Source organism: Aspergillus mulundensis (assembly GCF_003369625.1).
Source record: "Aspergillus mulundensis strain DSM 5745 chromosome Unknown scaffold_8, whole genome shotgun sequence".
In the NCBI taxonomy this organism is placed as follows: domain Eukaryota; kingdom Fungi; phylum Ascomycota; class Eurotiomycetes; order Eurotiales; family Aspergillaceae; genus Aspergillus; species Aspergillus mulundensis.
The window spans coordinates 1,549,166-1,571,974 of record NW_020797896.1 but is presented as its reverse complement, the minus strand read 5'-3'; the positions used below and the strand labels follow the sequence as shown (position 1 = coordinate 1,571,974).

General features: G+C 52.5%; 5 protein-coding genes across 5 annotated transcripts; all 5 read left to right on the top strand.

The window, feature by feature from the left end:
- Positions 1–153: 153 nt before the first annotated feature.
- Positions 154–1,539, top strand: DSM5745_07875 (uncharacterized protein; the record flags this gene model as incomplete). The annotated part of the gene is made up of 1 exon (XM_026749891.1): positions 154–1,539. One exon carries the CDS (start codon positions 154–156, stop codon positions 1,537–1,539), a length of 1,386 nt encoding a protein of 461 aa, XP_026601923.1.
- Positions 1,540–5,494: 3,955 nt separating this feature from the next.
- DSM5745_07874 (FKBP-type peptidyl-prolyl cis-trans isomerase) lies at positions 5,495–6,204 on the top strand (the record flags this gene model as incomplete). Its single annotated transcript, XM_026749890.1, has 6 exons — positions 5,495–5,631; positions 5,733–5,800; positions 5,852–5,912; positions 5,971–5,991; positions 6,049–6,090; positions 6,147–6,204. The coding sequence occupies 6 exons, from the start codon at positions 5,495–5,497 to the stop codon at positions 6,202–6,204; spliced, it is 387 nt and encodes a 128-aa protein (XP_026601922.1).
- A 1,599-nt stretch (positions 6,205–7,803) lies between these two features.
- Positions 7,804–11,418, top strand: DSM5745_07873 (uncharacterized protein; the record flags this gene model as incomplete). Its single annotated transcript, XM_026749889.1, has 3 exons — positions 7,804–9,312; positions 9,376–9,807; positions 9,862–11,418. The coding sequence occupies 3 exons, from the start codon at positions 7,804–7,806 to the stop codon at positions 11,416–11,418; spliced, it is 3,498 nt and encodes a 1,165-aa protein (XP_026601921.1).
- A 2,520-nt stretch (positions 11,419–13,938) lies between these two features.
- On the top strand, positions 13,939–16,319 carry DSM5745_07872 (uncharacterized protein; the record flags this gene model as incomplete). The annotated part of the gene is made up of 5 exons (XM_026749888.1): positions 13,939–14,421; positions 14,486–14,647; positions 14,704–14,751; positions 14,824–15,136; positions 15,262–16,319. The coding sequence occupies 5 exons, from the start codon at positions 13,939–13,941 to the stop codon at positions 16,317–16,319; spliced, it is 2,064 nt and encodes a 687-aa protein (XP_026601920.1).
- A 4,976-nt stretch (positions 16,320–21,295) lies between these two features.
- Positions 21,296–22,361, top strand: DSM5745_07871 (MBL fold metallo-hydrolase; the record flags this gene model as incomplete). The annotated part of the gene is made up of 3 exons (XM_026749887.1): positions 21,296–21,496; positions 21,557–21,696; positions 21,755–22,361. 3 exons carry the CDS (start codon positions 21,296–21,298, stop codon positions 22,359–22,361), a joined length of 948 nt encoding a protein of 315 aa, XP_026601919.1.
- Between the last annotated feature and the right edge of the window lie 448 nt (positions 22,362–22,809).

The following is a 22,809-nucleotide window of genomic DNA, read 5'->3' as shown; positions in this document are numbered from 1 at the left end:
GCGGGCGGACCCTCAGTGGGATGACGCGAATGATGACGACGCCGGCGATCCTGATACTTTGGCGCCTAGGTATAATAATATTTCATTCCCCTGTCCATCTTTTGTCTCTATTGTCCATTTGATATCCTGCCTTGCTGTCAGTAAATCAATGTAATGTCCCCCCTCTCCAAAACGGCGCACCGCCGCCTGTACGTGCTGGTGGGCGCCATCGTGAGCCTCCAGGTGTACTTGGCCTCCAGCTACACGCACTTCTCCCCCGACCGGCTCCACCTCCCCCACGCCTCCCAATCCCATTCCTCACCAGAGCAAGACAATGCACCCGCCTACTCAATAAACGGCCAAATCCCGCCCGACTGCCCTCCCCTCCCAGGCCTCGACAACATCGTCCTCGTCCTCAAAACCGGCGTCACCGAGTCCGCCACCAAACTGCCCATCCACCGCAACACCACCCTGCGCTGCATCCCCAACTACATCGTCTGGAGCGACTACGACGAGAACATCGCCGATATCCCCGTCCACGACGTGCTATACAACGAGTCCTCAAGCCTGCACCAGCTCCCAGACTTCAACCTCTACACGCGGGTGCAGGAGCAAGGCCGCGACGCCCTAACGAGCCACGATCTCTCCGGCGTGCGCGAGGAGTCCACAGCCTTCGGGAAGAGCAATCCAGGCTGGAAACTGGACAAGTGGAAATTCGTGCCCATGATCTCGCACACCCTGAAACAGTTCCACAGCCCGCAGAACAAGTGGTATGTCTTCGTCGAGGCGGACACGTACATCCTCCTCCCGAACCTCCTCTCGTGGCTGGGCCGACTCGATGCCTCGAGGCCGTGGTATCTCGGCAACCAGATGCAGATACGGGATATCCTGTTCGCGCACGGCGGGAGCGGCTTCATCCTGTCCAGACCGGCGATCGAGGCCGCGAATGGCATCATCCTCGATAAGAGGGGATACTGGGACGCCATCACGCAGAGCGAATGGGCGGGCGACTGTGTGCTGGGGATCCTGCTCGGCCAGGCCGGCGTGGAACTCACGTGGAGCTGGCCGATGCTGCAACTTGCGCCGCCCAAGGAGATCGAGTTCTTCGGGATGAACTACGGGCGGCGCATGTGGTGTTTCCCCGCTGTGAGCTTCCATCATCTTGAGCCGGGGGAGATACGGGAGCTTGTGCGGGTTGAGCGGGGGATTGTGGGCCAGAGAGGCCGGGCGGACGAGCCGATTACGTGGCGCGATATCTTCCTTAATCTTGCGCGGCCGGCGATGGTCAGCGACGAGGATGGGGATGGCGTGCGGCGGGACTGGGATAATGGGGCGTCTGAGGATAAAGGTGTTACGCTGTCTGTGCAGGACTGTCGGGATCTGTGTGCGGCGGATAGGTACTGCTTGCAGTTTGTAAGGAGGGCCGATGGGACGTGTCTTTTTGGACGGGATGCCAGGGTTGGAGGGCACGCTCCGGGCGCGGAGAGTGGGTGGTTGACGGAGAGGATTGACAAGGCTGCGAAGATGCTGGGGAGTTGTCCGCGGGTTGATTGGGGGTGACAGTTGCAGCCCAGGTGGCTTGACTTGGCTTCGTTTCTTTTCTTGTATAGTATTTGGATATGAATTATGACTTTGACTTTGACTTTGACTGCAGTAGTGCTTTTGGCTTCTTGACTCCATAACTTCCTAGGGCTAGGGTACTGTTGAGACGAACTATCGACGAGCATCTGCCTATGCATAAGGAGCATTCTTTCCCGTGCAGATCCCGCTGATCAGCTGCAGCCCCAACCTTCAAACGCGGGATAGCGACGATCATAACATCTCTCATTGTCAAGTTTACTTCTTCTGTTCCTCGTCCGGTTCCGTGGAACCCCTACCTAGGTGGGTATCTTTCGCCTGCAGCGTGATCCTTGTGCGCGCTGACATGATACCTGTCACTAACATACAGTCCTCGAGCCGCCTAATCACAATTTTCAATCTGTGCTTGTCGTCTGGAAGTAGAGATAGCGGGAGTGACCGAGTCGAGCAGGACCAGATGGGATCCTATACAGATCGGGTAGTTCAAGAAGCAGACCCTCGTGATTCGAACAAGTCAAGAAGGTGCTTGCGGCAGCGACTCGAACACATTTCTAGGGCTGGCCTTCGTCTTAAGGCTGGAATCTAATCGAGCCGAGGAAAGATCCCGACGTCCTAGCTGGAATGAGCCCAGAGCCCGGTCTATCACCATCGCACCTTCATTGCACCCATCAGTCGCGAGGGCGTAGCGAGATGTGATTCCTAAGATAGCTGACCGCAGTGGAAGCGAGACATCGGCGCCGTTGCGGACTCGTGGCTTGCTGTTGTCTTTCGCGATGGCAAGGTAGGTGAGCAGGTTTCACAACATGCTTTCCAGGGGATTGTCCATGGAGAAGAAAGGTCAATTCGGGAGCTCGGAAGGTGCAAAGGGGAAGACTCTTGTTGTCTTTGAGGGTTGTTCAGCAACTGAGGGCTAGCCGCTCGGTCTTTGGCAAACTCAGACGGAAATTACTGTACGCTTCTTGCAGGAATATCATTAAGCAGGACCAGTCGTTAGCTGCGTACTGGGTCCAGTCAAAAAGCACGGGGATGGCAAGATCTTCGTTCCTTCCTTGAGACCTCCTCCGTAGCTAATGGCATAGAAGGTTAGTGGCCAGCGAGACGCGTTGGTCTTCCCACACTCGCTGCGGACTCCAATTTCTTCGCCAACAGGTACTTGCGGCACTCGGATGCTGGAAATAATAGAATCAATCAAGCTGAACGACAGGCAGGGAAGGCAGCCATGCAGGTCCCGTCCTCCCTCGTCTAGGAGGCCCTCGAAACCTAGGAGAGAGCCCTCGTTCCGTTTCCCATCGAAGTCTCATCTTTCTGGCTCCATTTTATCCCCAGGTTATATCAGAAACATTTTGTTCGGTGCTGTGACTCGAGCAGGGGACCATTGCGGTGTCGCGATGGAACTCCTTTGGCCGTGGAGATCGCTGAAGAGACAACCTATCTTAATACCAATGACATTCGATGCCTCGCTCTTGTAGGGAGCTGCTTTGAGATACTTTCGCCTGTAACAGTTGTTAGCGATGTGCAAAAGTCGGGAAGATGGGGGAAAGTTGGAAGGATAGAAGCGGGTGCACAGCAGAATATATATCGTCCACCCCAGCGAAAGGAGTTATTTAGTGTTGGCGACTCTTAGCCACAAAGACATGGAGGAATAATAATATCCTCCAAGTTTGTGCCGATTACGTGTTTTTAGCATTTACTGCTGTACGGGAGAGACCCTTGACTTACCGTAGAGTAATCTGTGCTCCGCCGCTCCCTCCGCACTCTTCTCATCGACCAGATCATGATAACCATCATCAGTATACATTCTCAAGTGCCTTACTATGAAATGCCGCGTTCCAAGCCCAGATATTGAAACGAGTCCGAGAAAACAGATTCCCAGAACGCGCTCTAATGACGACGATGTCCACGGATCGGAGCACGAGGCTATTTACGCTTTTGATGAGTTGACCATTGCGCTCTGGTGCTGATCTGATTTAGTTTTCTTTCTGGGCATACAAAATTCAGTCTTCTGTGAGAAACAGCACTATCTATCTATCATGAATAGCCCGGATCACACAAAAACATCGCGTATCTCTCCTCATGCACAACATCCAGCAACAACACCCGAACCCATTCCGTCGCCAATATCCCGGTCGCCTTACGAATCCTTTCCTTATCCTTCACATTCCCCGGCGCGAGCATATTCAATACACAAATAAGACGAACCGAAAATACAAAACTAAGTCACTCACCTTGGCTTTGCAAACAATCAGCCCGCGTGCCAGGACATGGGCGAAGCCCTTCTACAGGCGATCATGAAGAAAATCAACTATAAAAGGCAAAGAGTGCGAAGAGCGTGAGGTGATTGTGCTGAAGGGGCTCAGGCTGATACTCATCAAGGTGTCAAGTAGACTTCCGGTGTCTGTTTGCGTCTCGTGGCGTTGCGCTGGGTTCAACCTTGGCAGCTTGGTGTTGTATACAAGAGCGGGCCCTTCAGCACTCTATTCAGGATTGTAATTGTACATGGCTATTTTCCGCGGGCCATTTCATCATTACGGAACCCAGCTGAGGAACTTTCTATGGGTCCCGTAGAGTCGACACTGCGTCCAACATAGGACGCCAATGAATGAAGCGTTGCTTCTCCTGATCAAGTGGTATCCTGTGCTACATGTCTATGTACATCCGGTCTTCGAGGAAATGCCCCACTTTATTACACCCCCGGAGTGCTAAGCCTTTGACCACCATAATGACCGGGTCAAGCAAGGGTTTGCTAGATATCCGAGAAGAGCGCGCTTCGCCGTTGTGGAGGGTAGCCGCCGAATCCCTCCTTTGCTTGGTCCGTCTCACCGCGGCCGATCGCAACTGCCGGACTTGTCAATTGGCGAAGGTTACAACGCGGTAAAAGGAGGAACTCCCTTTGCCGTCCAAGTGTGCAGTGCTCAAGCCCACCTGCGCCTGGGGCGTTCTCCTCCCCGTCTCCTTCTGATAACACACCCCAAACAGGCCATTTCATTTCGTCGTCGATTCAGCAATTTGCCAGGACAGTAACCCGGTGGAGTTTGCACACATCTCACGATCTCTTTATCGAGATTAAGAGAAGAGTTCTCGCCGGCGAGGTCGCGCACCCAGTCCGGACTCTAATCTCGCTTGGATTCGGACCCAAAAGTGAAGTCGACGTCCTGACCACGGACAACTGGTACCTATAGTCCAACAGAGGCCTTGTATAAAAGGCCCGGGGCATGACAGTCAAGTAGCACACCGCGGATGAAGAGCTCCTTCCCCGCGGGGGGCCCGCAGGTCCGGTTACCGTCAGTTTCCCGGCGATAAAACAGAAAGAGCAGAAATTAGACGGTAAACCGAATACCCCGTAGCCATAGAACGCCTGACCTTGCTCGAGATGCGTAAAGAAGCAACAATGACCAATTGGTTGAAGGTTTTTCCTTCGATACTGGTACTGCCTTCGCCGCCAAAACACAGGCGCGCTCAGTGCTCGTTCGGCTCGACTGGCAGCAAGTATCGGGCATCTCATCTTTGTCAGTGGAGTAATGCTCGTCCAATACCTCTTGGTAGATCGCAAATTTCGACGTCCCGATACGTGGAAGGGATCAAACTGGTTGCAGTCATTCGCGCCTGAGGGCTCGGTTCGGTCACATCATCTGTTTACATCGCGGGGTTGATTCTGCGGCAGCGCAAGCATCTAAACAAATGGACAACAATGAGTCCAAGACCTGTCGCAGTATATTTCAGGAACAAAGACTCACACAAGGTATGGTCGCACTAAGAATCGAGCATTGTCCAACGAGACAAGCGATGAAAGACAGCCCTGACTGAGGCCTGGGCAGGCGGCAGAATCGCTGGAGGCGCGGGCGGTGAGCGAGTTTTTCAGAGTGAAGCCTTAGGCACAAAATGCATTCAGTCAACTTCAATCCTTTGATCTCGAGACGACCACTTTGAACTGCCACAAATGGGGCTCATTGACTTTATCAAAGAGATTATCCGGCCTGGGAATGCTCTGGACTACCCCAAGCCGGGGGATATGGTCACTGTCCACTACCATGGCTACCTGTATGACCCGGCCAGATCATGGGGGAGGGGACGACGGTATGCTGCTACAACTTGATTTTAGGATACTATTGGCTCTATCTGGCTATATCTATCGTTTAAGCAAAGCGCTGCGACTGATCTGTAGTAAAATTGAGTAGCTTCGACAGCAGCATCAAGCGCGGCCGACCGTTTACCTTCCAGCTCGGAATGGGCACAGTGATCAAAGGTTCGCGCTCTTCCCTCGATCAATTGAACTTCTGAACTAACTGCAACATAGGCTGGGAAGTGGGAATCCTAGGGATGAGCTTGGGCGAGAAATCGCTGCTCACATTTGGCCCGTGAGTGTTCGCTTTTCCCTGATTCTGTTGACATCCACTCACGACTGAATCCCATCAGACACTACGGCTACGGCGAGAAGTAAGTCTGAAAACACTGTCGCCTGCATAAGGTCCAGCTCTAATTTAATCCTGGCAGAGGGGCGCCGCCGTTTATTCCTGGGAACGCGACGCTTGTGTTGTGAGTTTCTCTTGCTCGCGCGCTGGCGAGCGGACCGACTGACATCTTGATTCTAGCAATGTTGAGCTTCTTGCGATTAATGGGAGGACCTTGCAGTCTGAGGACTCTGAGTAGATCGATATCTAGCTAGTCGAAGCTACTCTACATTCTGTACAATTACTTCTATCCAGAACCCTAATTGAATGGCGTTCGAAAACTTGACCTGAGCATCGTGCGATCAATGGGAAGCCCCTGGAGTCTGAGGACTCTTAGTAGATAGACATCTCGCGAAACTCGAAGATATTCTAATTTCTGAACAATTACCCCTCTCCAGAATCGAGTAGCGTTCAAAAACTTGGCCAGGGCATCTGACCGTAGGTAGTGGAGCGAGCACCAACCTGCCCCATAGCGATGACTCTGACGTGCAGATCTTGATAAGCAGGCACTGCCTCTTATTGGCTCCCGATCTTCATCTGCTCGCTGCATTCACTGGTTCCTTAATCAGGAACCCTCTGGACCGTGCACGTGCCCTGACTGACAGGGATCCAGCCGCATGTTTCTTTGTTATGATCGCGTACAGTTTCAGTGTTTGTGTGTGCGCTTTTCACGCGCCTATTGTCACAGTATGGTAAAGCGCACACAAAGCGCGGCTACTGAGACAAAGCGCACCTGTCTGACGCTCTGCCTGATGTTTCGGCGGCTAAGAAAGTCGTCTTGGATGGAATCTTTGTCTTTCGAGCACGTCTTTCGACAGGAATAGCTCAACCACAATGAGCTTCTCACGTTGTATACTTCGAGTAGATAATGGCCCTGGTCTCAGGATGTCTCCAGTGAGTTTTGGAGATCCCTCGGCCTTTGGTGCTGGTGTAGCAGCCAGCACTGGGCGGGGGCGCCAGACAGCCCGGGACCCTGAAAAGCTTGGGAAGCTTTTCAGTGCATAGCGGTCGATCATGACTCGGCGTATTCTTCATGCTCTGTCCGTCTCAGTACCGTACTCATGCCCTAATCGCGTTTCGCCTCCCCTCGTCCCCCGCGTACCTGATTATTTCCCAAAATACCTCACACGCTCACGTCCCAAACTTGCTTTGCATGATGTCTCAGCTGGGGTGTGATCCGGTGAAGTCCAAGGGCTCCTGTCTCTGGTGTTGCCGAACTCCCAGACTCCTTCTTCACTCGCAGACTGCTTAAAATGCCCCTCCTCGTCCGAGCTCTCCTTCCCTTTTCGTTCTCTCTTTTCACCAACATTTCCTTCTTTCCCATTTCTTTCCCATACCCTTGACTTCGATTGAGTGTTATCCGTCTTCTTTGCAAGCTGTCTACGATTGAAGTCTCAATTGCAGACTTCGTGCATTCTGTTGTCTTGTTTCTGGAAGCAAGCAGCAGGTTTCTGTCAACACTTGAGCGAACTCAAGCTATCACAAACCCAATCCCATCACAACACCATCTTTTTCTCCTTTCATCACGGTATTCCGTTTTCTCTGAAGCAAAACCTTTACAATTCGTCTTGTCTTTCTGCTATTTCTGTTTCTTTTCGTTTTTCCATCTCGTCTCTGCTTGAGACACTTACCTGCCATCCTGAAGCAAGAGGCATCTTGTCAAACACTCTACACTCTTCTCTGCCCTTGAGTACCTACGACTGTCTTCAACTTCAGAGCACACACTTAACACCCATCACACGTTCCATTTGTTGTCCATCTTGCCGTCTCGGTCTTTTGATTTCCTACATGCAGCAAGATGGGGGGGCCGCGAGTACCGAAACCCGGAGAACCCGGATATGAAGCATATATGGAAGAAAGAAAAGTCCGGCTCAATGACGCCAGCAGACGTTCCTACCAGCGCAGGAGAGAGAGATTGAGAGCTGAGGCTGAAGCAGCGGCAGCAGCGACAGGATCAACGATCGGGCCGCCTCCAGGTTATGAACGACCTCCTAAGCATGGACGAGATGATGATGACGACGAAGGAGACAACGGCGAGGGGTCATCTAAGCGTCCGAAAACACCAAGCGCACCCAGGCCCAAGAGAACAACACGAGCACGGGCAAGGAGAGCAAGCCCAACACCAGAACCAGAACCAGAACCACAACCAGAGGCTCCAATTATTGCGGTACGACCTACAGCCTCGGATGCAAGACCGGGGATGGGGCACGACTTGTCGGGTATGCAGGCGCTCTTTGACGCGACATACGGTGCACCCCCCAGTCAGCCTGAACCCACAATTCAAAACAATTTGACGACCGCTCCCAGCGAAGTCAGCTCCCATTATGTTCCTTCCAGTGCTGCGACGGAGAGTGTGGAAGGACGTCGAGTGTTGAGATCGTCGACGCGCGCACCAACAGGTTCAGTTGCCAGTACCAGCAATCTCACCACCACTACTGATCTGTCCACTGTTGTGGCGGATAGTGCGGCTCGTTTCCTTGCTGCGATGGCCAGTCTGCCTTCCACCAAGGGTTCGAGGCCTGGTGCTGCTACCTCCAGTACCGTTACCACCAGGGCGGCTCCTGCCAGTGATGTTACCACCAACGACGCGCACCCTGATGATGCTACGATGGCCAGTCTGCCTTCCACCAGGGCTTCGAGGCGTCGTTCTGCTACCCCCAGTACCGTTACAACCAGCGCGGCTCCTACCAGTTATGTTACCACCAACGACGCGGACCCTGATGAGTCGTGGAGGGCGGAGTCCCCTTCGCCTTCGGACTCGGAAGACGGGAATCCCAGTTCTGATTCTTCGGACTCGGAAAACGAGAATCACAGTTCTGATTCTTCTTACACGGAACGACGGCCCACGCAACGACGGCCCACGCAACGGCAGCCCACGCAACGGCAGCCCACTGCACCTTCGACAAGCAGCTTTCGGTCCGTAGAGCCAGAATACCGGACCCGTCGACAACTGGAGCAAGATGCCATTAGAATGGCTAACTCCAATCTGGCCGCTCATAGTTTGACCAATCCATATGGCTGGACCACAGGAACCTTGACGTACGTCCATTGGTTACCGCTGCCGCCTGTTGACTATCTCGCACAGCTGGTAAAGCACCTGCATCGCCCGAATTCCAGGAAGAACATGCGCGGTATCAGTAGGAATTACTATGACGTCTACATCTATCATTTCGGGGATCACTACAAGCTAAGGGCGAATATGGAAATGGACTATGCCGCGCTCGTGCCTATCGTCGTCGACTGTTATGCGAGGAATGATGGCAGGCCAATCGGGGCTTCAACGGGTACCATTTGCGATCGATGCTGGGTAAGTTCCCATTTCTGTCTCTGACTTCCTGCTCTTTTCTTTCGTGACAGCTAATTTGTCTAGTTTCATGGCTCTCGGTGTACATCAACAGGAGACAATTCGTGTATGGCTTGCAACAGAGCACATCAACCCTGCACCTTCACCGACCGACGCACTTTCGTCACACGGCACCTAGCTGGTACTGCTCAGTACAACTGGTCCATTCAGCACACTGGAAAAATACCGAAGGAGACCGCAACTCCAAATGCCAGCCGGCTGTTTGTTAACTGGGAAGACACCACGTTGTACCCACTGCCGCCTTTGCCGCCGCCTGATACCGACGTGGTGAGGCGAGGCGCAAGCAGCGAGCGAGAGCGTTTTAAGAATAGGGTTCCTCTGCCGCAGTTACCTTTCAACAGGCCGTATCAGGTGCCAGACAGCATGATTGAGAAATACCCGCATCTGGCAAATGCCGGGCCATGGCCACTTCCAGAGCCATTCCCGACCAGTTATGAGGTAAGTTCTCAGCCGCTACACAGGCAATGGCACACCGCTAACCGGACGTAATAGCAATGGGTTGGTAGGGAGTCGGACGAAGCTTATGAAGAGCGACGTCGCAGGTGGGACGAAATCGCCGAGTACTTGGCAATTGCGAGGGATAAATATAAAAAGACTGTCAATTCAAAAACCTACGTCCCGAGAGCCAAAATTGCACGCACCCGTGAGCAGCAAATGACCTTCATGAGGAAGCAGTTCTTTGCATACAAGTACGATTTTCTAGATAAGGGGAGGTCTAAGCCACGGGGACGCGAGAGATACCGGATAGAAACGGCGGGCGAGGATTCGACGGCTCGGGCACTGGCTCGGGAAACGGAACATGGTGTCTATGAGGAATCGGAGCACGAGAGCGAAGGCGAGGGCAATGGTTCAGCTGCAGGCCGAAATCGTCTTCGTCGTGCTGCTCGGGATCGAGCTCTAGCTCAAGCTGCAGATCGAGCAGGTCGCCGGGAAGGTGCGGCATCAGTGAATACTCTCGAGGACCACGCCAACGACGTGTTGGACAAGCTGGAGAAACTGAAAGACGTGCTCAACCAACGCCAGCTTGGTAGCTACGCCGACGTCCTCCAGTCAGTCAACCGGTTTATTGGCTTCACACGTGGCATCGGTGCCCGGGTCCGAGGAGAACTTGATTCCACGCCGGCTGATTCTCTGGATCCTCCTACGGCTCCTCCCATGGCTCCTACTATGGCTCCTCCTATGGCTCCTCCTGTGGCTCCTCCTATGGCTCCTACTATGGCTCCTCCTGTGGATCCTGCTAGCCGTTATCCTCTGGATTATACTCCTTCGCTTATTTCTTCTCCGGCTCTTTCTCTCCCCAGTGCTCGACACCAGCCGTCTCCTAACTACATGGCTCCAACTCAATTCAAGCGCCCACGAAGAAACGTTCCTACCCCCAATCAGCCATCTACACGTCGCCAGAATGCCACGACCGATAACCAGCGCAAGCTCCAACAGGTACGCGAGAGACGGGCCAAGAGACAGAACGCCAGCTCCCGTGTCCAAGAACGTGAAGATCCTGTTTCTTTCATTGACCCTGCGATCCTTGGTTCCGGGGGTGTCACCCACGCCCCTCCACCCGCTGCCCCCACACGTCCCGTACGCTCTCGGCAACCCCAACAGCTTCCTGGTGGAAATATATCTAACGGGCTTGACTTCGACGAGGCTCAAGGGCCCTTGGAGATGACGGAGGCCGCTTTCCCTAATCCCCGTCGCCCGTCTAGACGAAATGCCGCCGCACCCGCCAACAATGCCATGCCCTATGCCCCCGCGTCTAGCTACCAGGGGCATTATAATCAGCCGGCCGACTCAGACGACGATGGCTTTGACAATCAGTGGCATCAGGCCCAGGAGTATCCTGAACCTCCGTCGTCTGACCTGCCCGAGCCTATCATTCCGCCGCCTCTGCAGCCTCCACAGCCTCCGCAGCCTGAGCAGTCTGCTCCGACGTCGAAGAAGCCTAGAAAGGAGCCTACTAGGCGCAGTCGGAGGATCCAGAACGCTTCCTCGAAAGCTGACTCAAGAGCTGACTCGAGAGATAACTCGGATGTGGACATGAATGACGCTTAATCGGGCTTTCAAATCGAGCATTTCTTCAGAGAGAGACTGCGTTTAATCAGATCTTCTCTACGACCTCTTTACCATGATCTACAAAAACCGCGAATACTTTGCAATTTTCTTATGTTATTTCCTTTGTTGTTCTACCGATACGTTGCCATCTACCATCTAGGGATCGCAGTCCAAATCTCTCTTGTCTCATCTCATCTCGTTTTGCAAGTCGTTTCGTCCTTACTCAAGTTCGTTCTGTTTTCTTCTTTTTGATTCTGTTATGTCTTTCATCTCCACTCATACTCATTGACTTCGCGTCAACAGTTCAACAGTCACTCTTTTAACAAATTTCCTTTGTGATCATTGTTTTATTCCATATTTATGTTTTTCATAATATCTCTCCACTTAGTGACCTCGTGTCAACAGTCACTCCTTTAACAAATTTCCTTTGTTATCATTGTTTTTTCTTCTTGCTCCATATCTTGTTTTGTTCCGCTCAGCCAAAGTATCTTCAGCGCAGGCGTCACGGCTCTGGTTCCACTCTTGCTTTACTGGGAATACCCTCATGTCAGCTTTTCTCTGTCATTGCCATGTTTTCCAACTGCGCGGCTGCATATCGTTATCCAACCGCAATGCGTGTTGATTTTGCTTTTCTTTTGAGATATGCGAGACCTAGATGTGGTTAGTTTGTTAACGACCAAAAAAGGGTTTAAAATTGAATAACTTATCAAAATGTCGTCGTCGTTTTGTAGGTGCGATGTAGATCTGGTACATGTAGACGGTAGATAGCCTCTTCGTCTTCCTTGGGGGAGTAGAGTTCGTTTTAAGTAACTGATCTATCAAGTCTGATAGTCAAACACGCAAAACGTAAGATATTAAGGCGTTGATACGCTGTGCAGTAGGATGGTAATGTTGAACCGTCAAGTAGTCTTCCCCCCTTCCGCGATACGACAAGTTAGGGCTAACGAACGCGCGGCTGCAGTGTCCGGATGGCACTTTCTACCGACACTGCAACTCAGTCATCGCTCCCTTCATCCGAAAGACATATTGGAACAAGGGGGAAATTAGGGCTAGGTTGGAAAGTACAATCCCGAGTCGTGTCGGGGGCCAGATCACCCGGCGCGTGCACTTAGGGCTTCCGGTGCCGGCATACGAGTACGCGGTCCAATCAGTTGGTGACAAGTACGCAGTTTGCGGGCTAAGCCTTGCGATCAGCGGCGGCACGGAGGCCGAAATCTTAGTGGCGGGTCTGGCGGCTGAGCTGAGAATGAGATGGCTGAGCACAGCCTGCCGATCGTACTCCGTAGCTGAAGGCTGAAGGTGAGCTGGTGAGGGTATAAGGGGGTATTCTGCTGCTCTCCAGGTTGAAGGGCGATTCGTCTTTCCGGTCGAATTTCCTCTTTTCTACTACAGGGCTGAACGGGTTGCTTTTCCACCCTTACCCTGGGTTCTCGAGGCCTCCAACTCATCGGACGGTCTGAGCCTTACGGTACCTACGGAGTCCCTACCATACGGTAGCAGCGATCTATCCCAACCTTACTAGATCTCATTAAATCTACCTCGCATCCAATCTGTCTCCAAAGCGAACTATCTACGCCAAAACCACCCACATCAAGAACCAAGAGAAACCAAGAGAAACCAGACGCAAAAAGCAAAAATAAAATGTGCCTCGGTTTTCTCGGCCTCCTGAATCGCTACGCGCGAAAACACCACGCCAAAGCCGCGGCGCGACACGAGCAGAACCAGAATCAGAACCAGAAGCAGAATACGCCTCAAGGTCCCCGGCCGGTGCCGGTAGCCAGCGAGGTGGGAGCTTCTATATCTATGCCTGCGCCTGCGCCGCCGAAGAGTGAGGGTGCGCTTTTGGCGAAAGCCGAGATAATGCCGGCGCCGACGCCAAGGGCTACGGTCTGACTCGATTTTGTTGGGAAGGAGGGACAGGATTGCGTTTTGGGGTGTTTTATGGCTTTCTTGTTTTTGAAGCTGGATTGATGAAGGCGTTTCTTGCTGTGGAGTTTGAGCCTGCGAGCCGAGGGATCTGGATGAGTCGGAGACCGGTGGGAATATGAGGTGGGTTGCGAGTAAGAGGCTGAATAGGTAGCTTCGATGTGAGGTCATTGCATGAGCGATAATCTTTCGTGGATTTCCAGCGTAGAGTACTCCGTGAGGATAAGGTCAGCCGAAGCTGTGGGTTCAATGCAGAAATATATATCAGGTCAGACTGACTGCGGTCGTACAGCGACAGCGCACTTTCCGTGCAATGATAGAGTCCAGTTGATATCCTCGAATGTACTACCATATGGAATCAATAGCCGAATGTCAAACGTATGGAGGTTTATTACTCGTAAACTGTCTCGACGAAAAGGGCCCTGCGTGTGGAAAGTCTTGGCGCTCCACTATTGGACGGACAGACCCAGCCCCGTGACCCGCTGACTCAGCGATTGGCAGAGTTCGTCCGTTCCTGTTTCTCTGTTTCTCCTCACGATTTCCCCGCAACCCACCTCTCCCCTTGTTGATCGCTCTCTCTCGCTCTCGCCCACCATGAGGGAAAAGGCCCAGAGGCTCCCGCGTGTCGCTGCTAAGAGCTGGAAATCCAACGCCCCTCCTTACAAACCCGGCAAGCCTGACGCGTTCCGCCCCGCAACGCCCCTTCCCGAATCCTTACTGTCTGTTCCCCCCCAAGCACGAACCCGCAACTACCCCGAAACCTGGAAGGCTCCGAAGGTAAAGTCTCCTAAGCGGGCTCCCGCTGCTCCTGCTGCCAATGACTCAACAGAACCTCCTGCTCCCCCGGGAGCTGCGAATGGCGCGGCATCTAACCAAATGGCATCTTTACTGGGATCGATCAAAGCGCAGCAAGAGCAGCGAGCATCGTACACTTCCCTTGTACAAACTGTCGACGACAATTATAAAAATCAGCTTGAAGCTACGATGAGTTACCACCAAGAATCCCAACAGACAAAGATGAGACTGTATGAACAATGCATCGACGCCATGAACGAAAACAAGAGCGACATTCTGTCGGTTTGTCTTTCTTCTCTTCCACTCGCGCCATTCAAAATGCCTGATTGCTCACTCCAACTCATAGGCAATAGCGGATGTCTTCAACAAGTGGCAGCCCTCGACCCACAGCTCCCGCCAAGGTAGCGACGCCTTGGATGAAGATAAAGTGAGTCACGAGGAAATCCAGGCTTTTTTATCTCGCAAATTCGACGACAACCCGAAATCAATTGCGATCAGACTGGCCCATGTACGCTTCCCCTTCTTGCCAATCTACTCGGTATTGATGTCGCTTACCCCTTGTAGGAACAGATGGCTTACTACATGGTTGTTGTTGATGGAGATGCAATGAAGGTGTGTTCCTGACCGACATCTTTCCCGGAGAAAGCCACCCAGACGCGCCTGACCGATCCCAACCACGCTTAGTTCAACCCAGAGTTCATTAGGCAAGGCTACGATGGCGGTAGAAGATTGGCCAAGGAGTTCAGAAACAAGGTTCGCCAATATTTGGAAGAAGTTCGTGGATACAGCCGTGCCACTCGGCGTAATCACACTCCTGCAGAGACTATTCTCCGAGTCTTCGCATCCGTCAAAGGCCTGAAGAAAATGTACCGCGAGGCTGGGTACATATCCTCAGATGATGTCTTTGATGCTTTCATCCAAGGGTTTAATCTCAACGTAAATTGTGACTTCATCGATGTCGGAACAGGACCTGATAGGGCTGATACTAAGGTGAAAAGTAGGTGGTCAGATCATTGGAGGATCTGGAAACCTAGCGGCTAATTCGTCGCCATGCCACAGGCAATTTCATAAGAGCCACCAAGGATTTCCACTGTCTCCACATACTATTTTGTGCCTGCACAGACAGTGGCTACGCGCCTGTACTCGCCAAGGCTAAACCTACTCAATCGCGTATAAGTCTGGTTAAGGCGACGCCATTCGCCCCCTTATTGCAAGCGTTTACGGACACTTATAGCACGGCCACATTCCCGGACATATTCATGTCAGACGAATTTGAGAACACGAAACCGCCTTCCCTCAGAGATTACGACAAAATTTACATGCACCAACCGTCACCCACAGACACATCAGGAAGTCGCCTGGCTGCCATTGAAAGGAAAATGGCCCAGATGATCGATTTACTCCAAGAACCGAGGACAAACAGTCTTCAATCGACCGGCCAACCGCCTATCATAAATCACGACTCTCCCGCCGACTTTCCAAGACCTTTGGACATCCTCGATGTAGATCTTGACCATCAGTCTAGCAGTCGCCTAGAGTCAGTTACAGAGGACATAAAGGAAGAAGATGGCCAAGACAACAACAAAACACGAACGCTACATGGGGCTGCGCGCGCATCAAGCCCGGGGACTCCTGCAAAAGACCTACCCGGGCATAACTCCGAAGATCCCGAGCCCAGCGACAAGCCCAATGAGCAACAAGAGGCCAGAAACCCCGAGCATGCCGACGCATACGGGCAAGCTAGCTTTCCCGAAACGCTAGACGGCAAGCGGGAGTTCCTGGAAGCGTGGGCCGCCAAACTGGACAAATTCCTCTCGGAGAACATCGAATCCCATGCCGCTGAAAACGCCCGCCTGCACAGCCATGCCATGCGCCAACGCAAGGACTGGCCGGAATGGGAGCGCATGGCCGCCATGTGCAAGAAACTCAGCAAGGACCCCGACCTCAAACAGCTGGGCCTGGTCAAACAGCTAGAAGTACTTCACAAACGAATTCAAAACGGCCTGGACAACATCAAGACGGTGAATGTTCATATGTTGGATAACGTCGTAAAATCCAACTACCATATCCAGGTGGACACCCGGATAACAAGTGACATCGCCAAGCGATATCGCAGCCGTTCGAAGGTTGTCTTCAATTTGAAAGCCAATAAGGCTGCTGCCAATCGCTCCCGACGTTGATGGTTCTGGTGCCGTTGGAGATGGGAGGCGTGTGATCGCGCTCTACCCGCAGGCGCTGAAGCCACGAGCCCGCACCTGCAGCTGCACCTTCCACCCCGGTTTCGGGTTGGCGGCTCACTGAACCTCCAGTTGGAGCTACCAAATCCGACCTCGTCAGCTAGAACAATACGGGAAAAGATATCGACCCCCGGCCCTTGCTCGTGCGTCCCGCTATCGGCAAGGCCATCAGCTACATGGATCTGCTTTGCCCTGTCGGCGTCAACCCACCCTCGCGAAATCCAATCTTGTCTTCGTGGACTCGATGCATCCTACCCGACGGACCTGACTCAATCTCTCCTTCTCCAGCGCTCGGAATACATTGGAGGTGCATATACGGAACTGCTATTGTATTTCTAGGAATGCTTGGTATATGTGTATAACATCTTTCGGGTTTGCTGCTTGTTGCCTTCCTTAGAGAGCGCATGCATTTGGTGCGATAAAAGCGATATACAGGATAATATACATGTTGCAACGCTGCTGAGCGGCTTGCCTTTTTATTGGAGTCCATATCCATGTAGCTATCAGGTTGAGTTTCCATAATCCATTGTAAGCGTTTCGGTTTCAGGAATGTTTATCTTGAGAGTATGGCCCGGAGAATCCACCTGGGACACCAGATCGACTCGGAGATGTTTCCAGTTCGAGGTTCCTTCTTGACACTTGTATCAGTTTCTTGAGACCATGCGGTTTCCTACTTCGCTCTACCTGAAACGCAGACAGCCCGAGTCGATAGGCATGGTAAATACCCCGATGCACTGAGTGGATCGTGTTTTAAAGCGAACGTTATCACCGGTTACTCAGAACTGTAGTCCTTCGAAGCCGATGTCGTATATCCAAACGCGTACTTGCCGGTACTTGAGGTTATCTGCCTTCCTACATCCGCAATGCACCGGGCCTCTTATTGCAGGTGGTTAGGTCTACGAACTGCAGGTGTGTTTATCGCCCTCCAGCTCCCACCTCCTTAACACCCGCATTACTGTTTCCGAAGGTTCAAGGGCTTTCCCCATGCCCATCACCGCAAGCGCAATCATCGCACTGTCCAGGACATCCACCGAACAGATGGAAGGAAAATGAAATGGGGGGATGACTTCAGTTTGCTCTGGATTGTCCATCTTGCCAAACTATGGCCTTGGCTATGCATCATGGATTCAATTGTTAGGGTCGAGTCGGTTCCGGGCATGTGCACAACGCTACGGTTATCAATTCCACTAGCAAACAATCTACATTCATGATGGTAATCGGCCGAACTGAAAAGTAACCTTCTGATAAGAAACTGGGATACTTGAATATGGAAGGTTCGTTGTCCAGGCTTCTGCCCGGAAAATTGTGCATTGGTTCGGAGGTGTCTCTTATGGCTCGCTTCTGCAGCCTGGACATTACGCTCCCTCGTTTATTTTGTGAGCAGAGTATCTGGGATCGAAGGAAGGCAACGATGAGACGCATTTAGTCACAATCGCTGCTGGTGTACCTTAGGCCGCATGACTCTCCTGGAAACACCATAGGTACAGAGATATGACAATGATCGGGGTGCGTTTGCAATCATGCCGCATCTTGCTGCCCTTACCGAACACATCGACGTCCGGAGATAACCACTCCCAAGAAGGTGGACGTGATATCGGGGCAGCTAAAAAAATACGCATCAGCTGGCAGTTGCCAGGCCCGGGTGCGATCAACCCTCCCGATGCAGACGCAATCACAAACCATGGCCTTCCAGAGAACAGCTGGAGTATGTTACAGCAATGCCTCAGCCCAAATCTCGAGCGGAGCTTACCGAGCATATTTCGAATCGGACTAAACCCCGCAAAATAGATGCGATTGCGCGAGTCATGCTTATCACTTGACACAGTGGGCTGGTATGGATGTGGCAGTCGTTCAGCTGAAATGTTCAACCTGAAGCTCACCAAAGGATGGCTGACTGGGAGATCTGAAAGTTGATAACTGGGCGGACAAATCCTTCTCTTAAGGTAGCTAGGTGGTTAGGTAAGTAGGTAAAACCATACGCCGAGACCTCCTATCTCGCATAAAGCAAAGAAACAGGACCCGAGCGGCGCAGTCAAGATGCAGCCCGGATCTGCATGCGGCACCCTCGGCTGTGCGGACCCTGCACCAGACATTAACTCGGCGGCCCTAGTTCGGCGCAGCTTGCTACCAGTGCGAGTGGACGACCGTTGAGCACGAAGCCTGCGTGCCTATTGGATGGTGAGCCCTATGATTTGCAGGTAGGAAGCGGGGGTGGGGTTGGGTGGTAAGCCTGCAGGTGCTTAGATGTGATAGCAGGGTACGTACTGCAGGGCGTTCGTAGATCACATACTACCTGAAGCGTCCGAACAATCTTACTGGACTTCGAAGCTTCCAGGGCTGTTGATCATTTCAGTATAAACCACATGAGCCCGGATCACCCCGTCATGCTTCGCAGGGTGGACCACTCAGACCCTATGATCCCCAGAAAGCTCCACATATGGCGTGCGTGACGCCGGCCCGTCCCGACTCCATTTGACAGGGTCTCATATACCCAACCGAAGTATGTCGAATCAGAATTATACACGTTCGGGAACGACCGAGCAGGTGGTGGTCAGATGAGTGGGATAACAGCTAGATGACCTATCCAGAGCTTGTTCGGTTTGCCCTGGAGTTGATAGGGATGGTTGACTGCAACGCAAGACCTGGAGTGACGCACAATGGTGTCCATACGTAGTGCTGTAACAGGAGAAAGACATGCACTGTGATGCACGCCCGAGTATAACCCGTGATCCCGAACAGCGTGGGGAGGGATTTGGATGGAAAAATGGATAACCAGATGATATGTGATTACCGCTCCAGCGGTAGGGAGAAAGTCCATAAATACCGCCCATCATCCGGTTGAGAATGCTTCCAACTCAGGCCTTCAAGCACCTTCATCACTATCTTCGTTCTCAACTCCTCCATTTTCAAGACTTCGTCAGACCCCTCCCACCACCATGCGCGTTGTACAGCTCGCCTTGCGCTTTTCGCTAGCGGTCTTGCCGTAACAGCTGCCCCTGCTCCTGCCTCTGCGCTCGACTCCGCTGGTGTAGGCGATATCGTCGCCGCAGCTGACGTTTCTGTTGTTGGTTCTGTCTCTACGGCGGACGCTGTCTCCAACACCGAGTCCCTCGCCGTTACTGAAACCAACGAGAAGAATCAAGCTGCAGCTGACCTCGACCCTGATTGCAGTCTGTCCAAGTCCCACTGTGGGGTATGAAGAAACATCCCTCTTATTACTTTCCTACATGACTACATGATCGCACATCAAACCTCTCTAGACAATCAGTTATACTAACAAGCTGCCATCGCGCTAGGAGTGCAATGGTACGAGCTGCAGGATTGTATTCAAGAACTAGTGAGTCTCTTCTTGGGCCATCCCACCCGAGCCTTCCAGGAAAGCCGTATAGCAGCATGCATATACTGATGTGATTTCACGGTATACAGTCCTTGTGACGCTGGCAGTGTATGAAGCTTCCTCCTTCTGGTCTAGCCTAATTGATGCTTACTTCTCCCTCTACACAACGCTAACATGTTTTCTCTTGTGCAGTGCACCAAGCAGCGGAGGTGGGGATGGCAAGAGGTGCTATGATAATAACCTTGGTGGCCCAGGCCCGAGGCACATTATTTGCCCCGGAAAAAGACACTAAGGGGTCGGTATTGGCGAACAATGTCCTCGCTGAGGAAATTCAGTGGCTCTAAGTAAATAGCGCCGCCTACAACTATTTCCCGCTTGGTTCTGAACGTGATTACATAGGTGGAGGACAGAAGGATCGGACTCCGTGTTCCGTCACTCTTTATGAATGACAAGGCAGTATCAGGCAGGAGGCCTGTGGCGCCGGGCTTCTTGCCCTGATCTAATACGCTCGTTACGAATGTTATGTCCTTATGTTGTTATGTGCCTATGTACTTACCTTGCTCACGCTATGTGCCCGCTCTTCAACAAGCCAGGCCAAGCGAAGAGAATGACACTCTGATTTTGACTCTCCCTAGAGGCTCTCTTCCTGTGAATAGGAGAAAGAGCTGAAGAACAGGCCTAGGTGGGATGAGACGTACCCTTAGCACTTCGAGCCCTTATCTTCCTACTGAAAAGGAAATATACACCCTGTACCGTATGTCAATCGGACTGCCAGCGCACCGGGATATCGAGTACACTCAATCACTGCTGCAATTTCCAAATGGGCATGGATGTCCTCATCGGCCTCACAAAGGGATTGGATGCGCCAATACAGGTAATGGTCGCCTCTACCCCAGCTTGAATACGAGTAGCTGTCTGAGCTTATCCAATAATGTCTGCATAAGCTGACACCCAACTGTTTACCGCACTGCCGTCAATTCGTCTCAGGATGTCAGGGTTAGCAATATAGATCCTAATCGAAATGCTGTATCTGTTAGAGTGCAAGTTGCCCTGCCCCTATGGCTACCATCTAGGTAACTCATGACCCTGAGCACAAGCCCACAGTCCGGTATGATATGGCCTTTGTTAGCAAGGACTCTTGCGTGGGTAGTAGTGTGACATTCAATTCAAGGTCGACGACTTTCGGGCTAGTGTCGGAAGCCACAGTGGACAAGTTGAGGGTAATCGTCTGCATTATGTTGTTCCTGATAGCAGGCCGCTGCTGGTAACTCGGCCCCTTTGCCTCGGTGTTATGCTCTGTCTGCATAAAAGTCAGATGTGTGTTGGAAATACTTGGTCAAACTATACTGCACAAAGACGTATGTCATAGGCATTTGATTGGAATCCCTTAACCTCGACGACAAGCTTGTCTTCGATGTCTAATTGCTTGAGATAAAGGCCAACGGATATTTGGAGCAGTGATGGAGGAGCAGTGGTAAGCGAGGCATCGGGTGGGCGACCCCGCGGAGATCGCGACCCACCATCCTTCCTCCAGCTCTCCAACGCAACACCAAACCACGCAACACGACCTGCGCGATCAATCATGTCCAACCTGGAGGCCATGCTCCCCGCCACCGACGGCTTTGTGCACCTCCACCTCCTCAACGGAGGCAGCATGACAGCCGAATACCACAAACTGCACGCCGGCGAACCCGCGGAGGAATTCCGGCTGTACAACTGGGCGTTTTTGATCCAGCATCCGACGCTGAAGAGGAATGTTGTTTGGGATTTGGGGATGTCCTCGGTTCGTTCCCCTCCCGTATTGCTTTCTTGATACACGCTGATTGCTCATTTGTGCCCGAAGAACCCAGAGGACTTCCCACCCGTCATCGCCAACGGCGTGATCAAAGACGCGAAAATCTTGGATCCGCGCGAGCCACTTGTCGCGCAGATTGAACGGAGGACTGGAGTTGCGGCGGATCAGGTTGACACTGTTCTGCTCAGGTACGAGCTCACCCTTCCTCCTCATTATCTAGTCCTTCGGTAGGTTGACGACTTCTAGCCACGCCCACTTCGACCACTGCCGCCCGATCACCCCCCTTTTCCCCGCCGCAACAGCCTACTTCGGTCCCGGGACAGCCGAGTTCTGCAGCCCGGGCCATCTAGCCGATCCCTCCTCCCCGTGGGACGGACGATACTTCGACCCGAACCACGCAACAGAGCGGTGGTCAACGCTCAGCGGCCCCTGGGTACCATTCGGACCCTTCGATTCCGCAATGGACTTCTTCGGCGACGGCAGTTTCTGGATTATCCAAGCGCCCGGCCATATGCCAGGTAACCTTGCGGCGTGCGCGAGACTCTCGAGCGGGGAGTGGGTTATGCTGGCAAGTGACTGCTGCCATTCGAGGGGTTTGCTGGAGGGCAGCAAGGAGATCGCGACGTTCGATGTTCCTGGTGGGGGCGTGGGGTGTTTGCATGTGGATGTTGAGGCTGCGAGGGATACGTTAGGGAGGATTAGGGTGTTGCGGAGGGAGTACGGGGTTCATGTTGCGCTTGCGCATGATGCGAGTTGGATGGAGAGGGAGGAGGATCATGTCCTGATGTCGTTGCTTGATGAGGTGTTTAAGAGGGATATGCGGAGTGCTTTGCGGAATCAGGAGCCGTTTTGATTTGGGGGTTTCTTTGAAGGGGATTTGGATAGCGCATCGAGCGAATTGTACGGTAGGGAGGTCTAAGTCAAAGCTAGAGAAGCTTTGGATAGATGCCTAGGATAGAATATATGATGCTGGCAATATAGAAAAGTTACTCTGTCTTGGTAACATCCCTGTGAACGCAGCCCAATTTGATGGAGCTGAGGCGAGAGGTACTGTCTGTTTATAAAAAGCCGAAGGGGATCAGTGTTTGCATTGCGCTTTCAGCCTTGATAGTAGGTTTATATGCTTACCTATTGTGCGATAGGAGACAGGAAAATTAACCGCATTAAAAGGCCGGACTCATTGACCCGGTGGCCCCTTCCCACCACCAAGTCAGCTCTTTTCTCCAGGGTCTCAACACACTGCACTCACCGCGGGAACCTTTTCTTTCCAGCTCATCCATCCACGCCCAACCCGACCATGT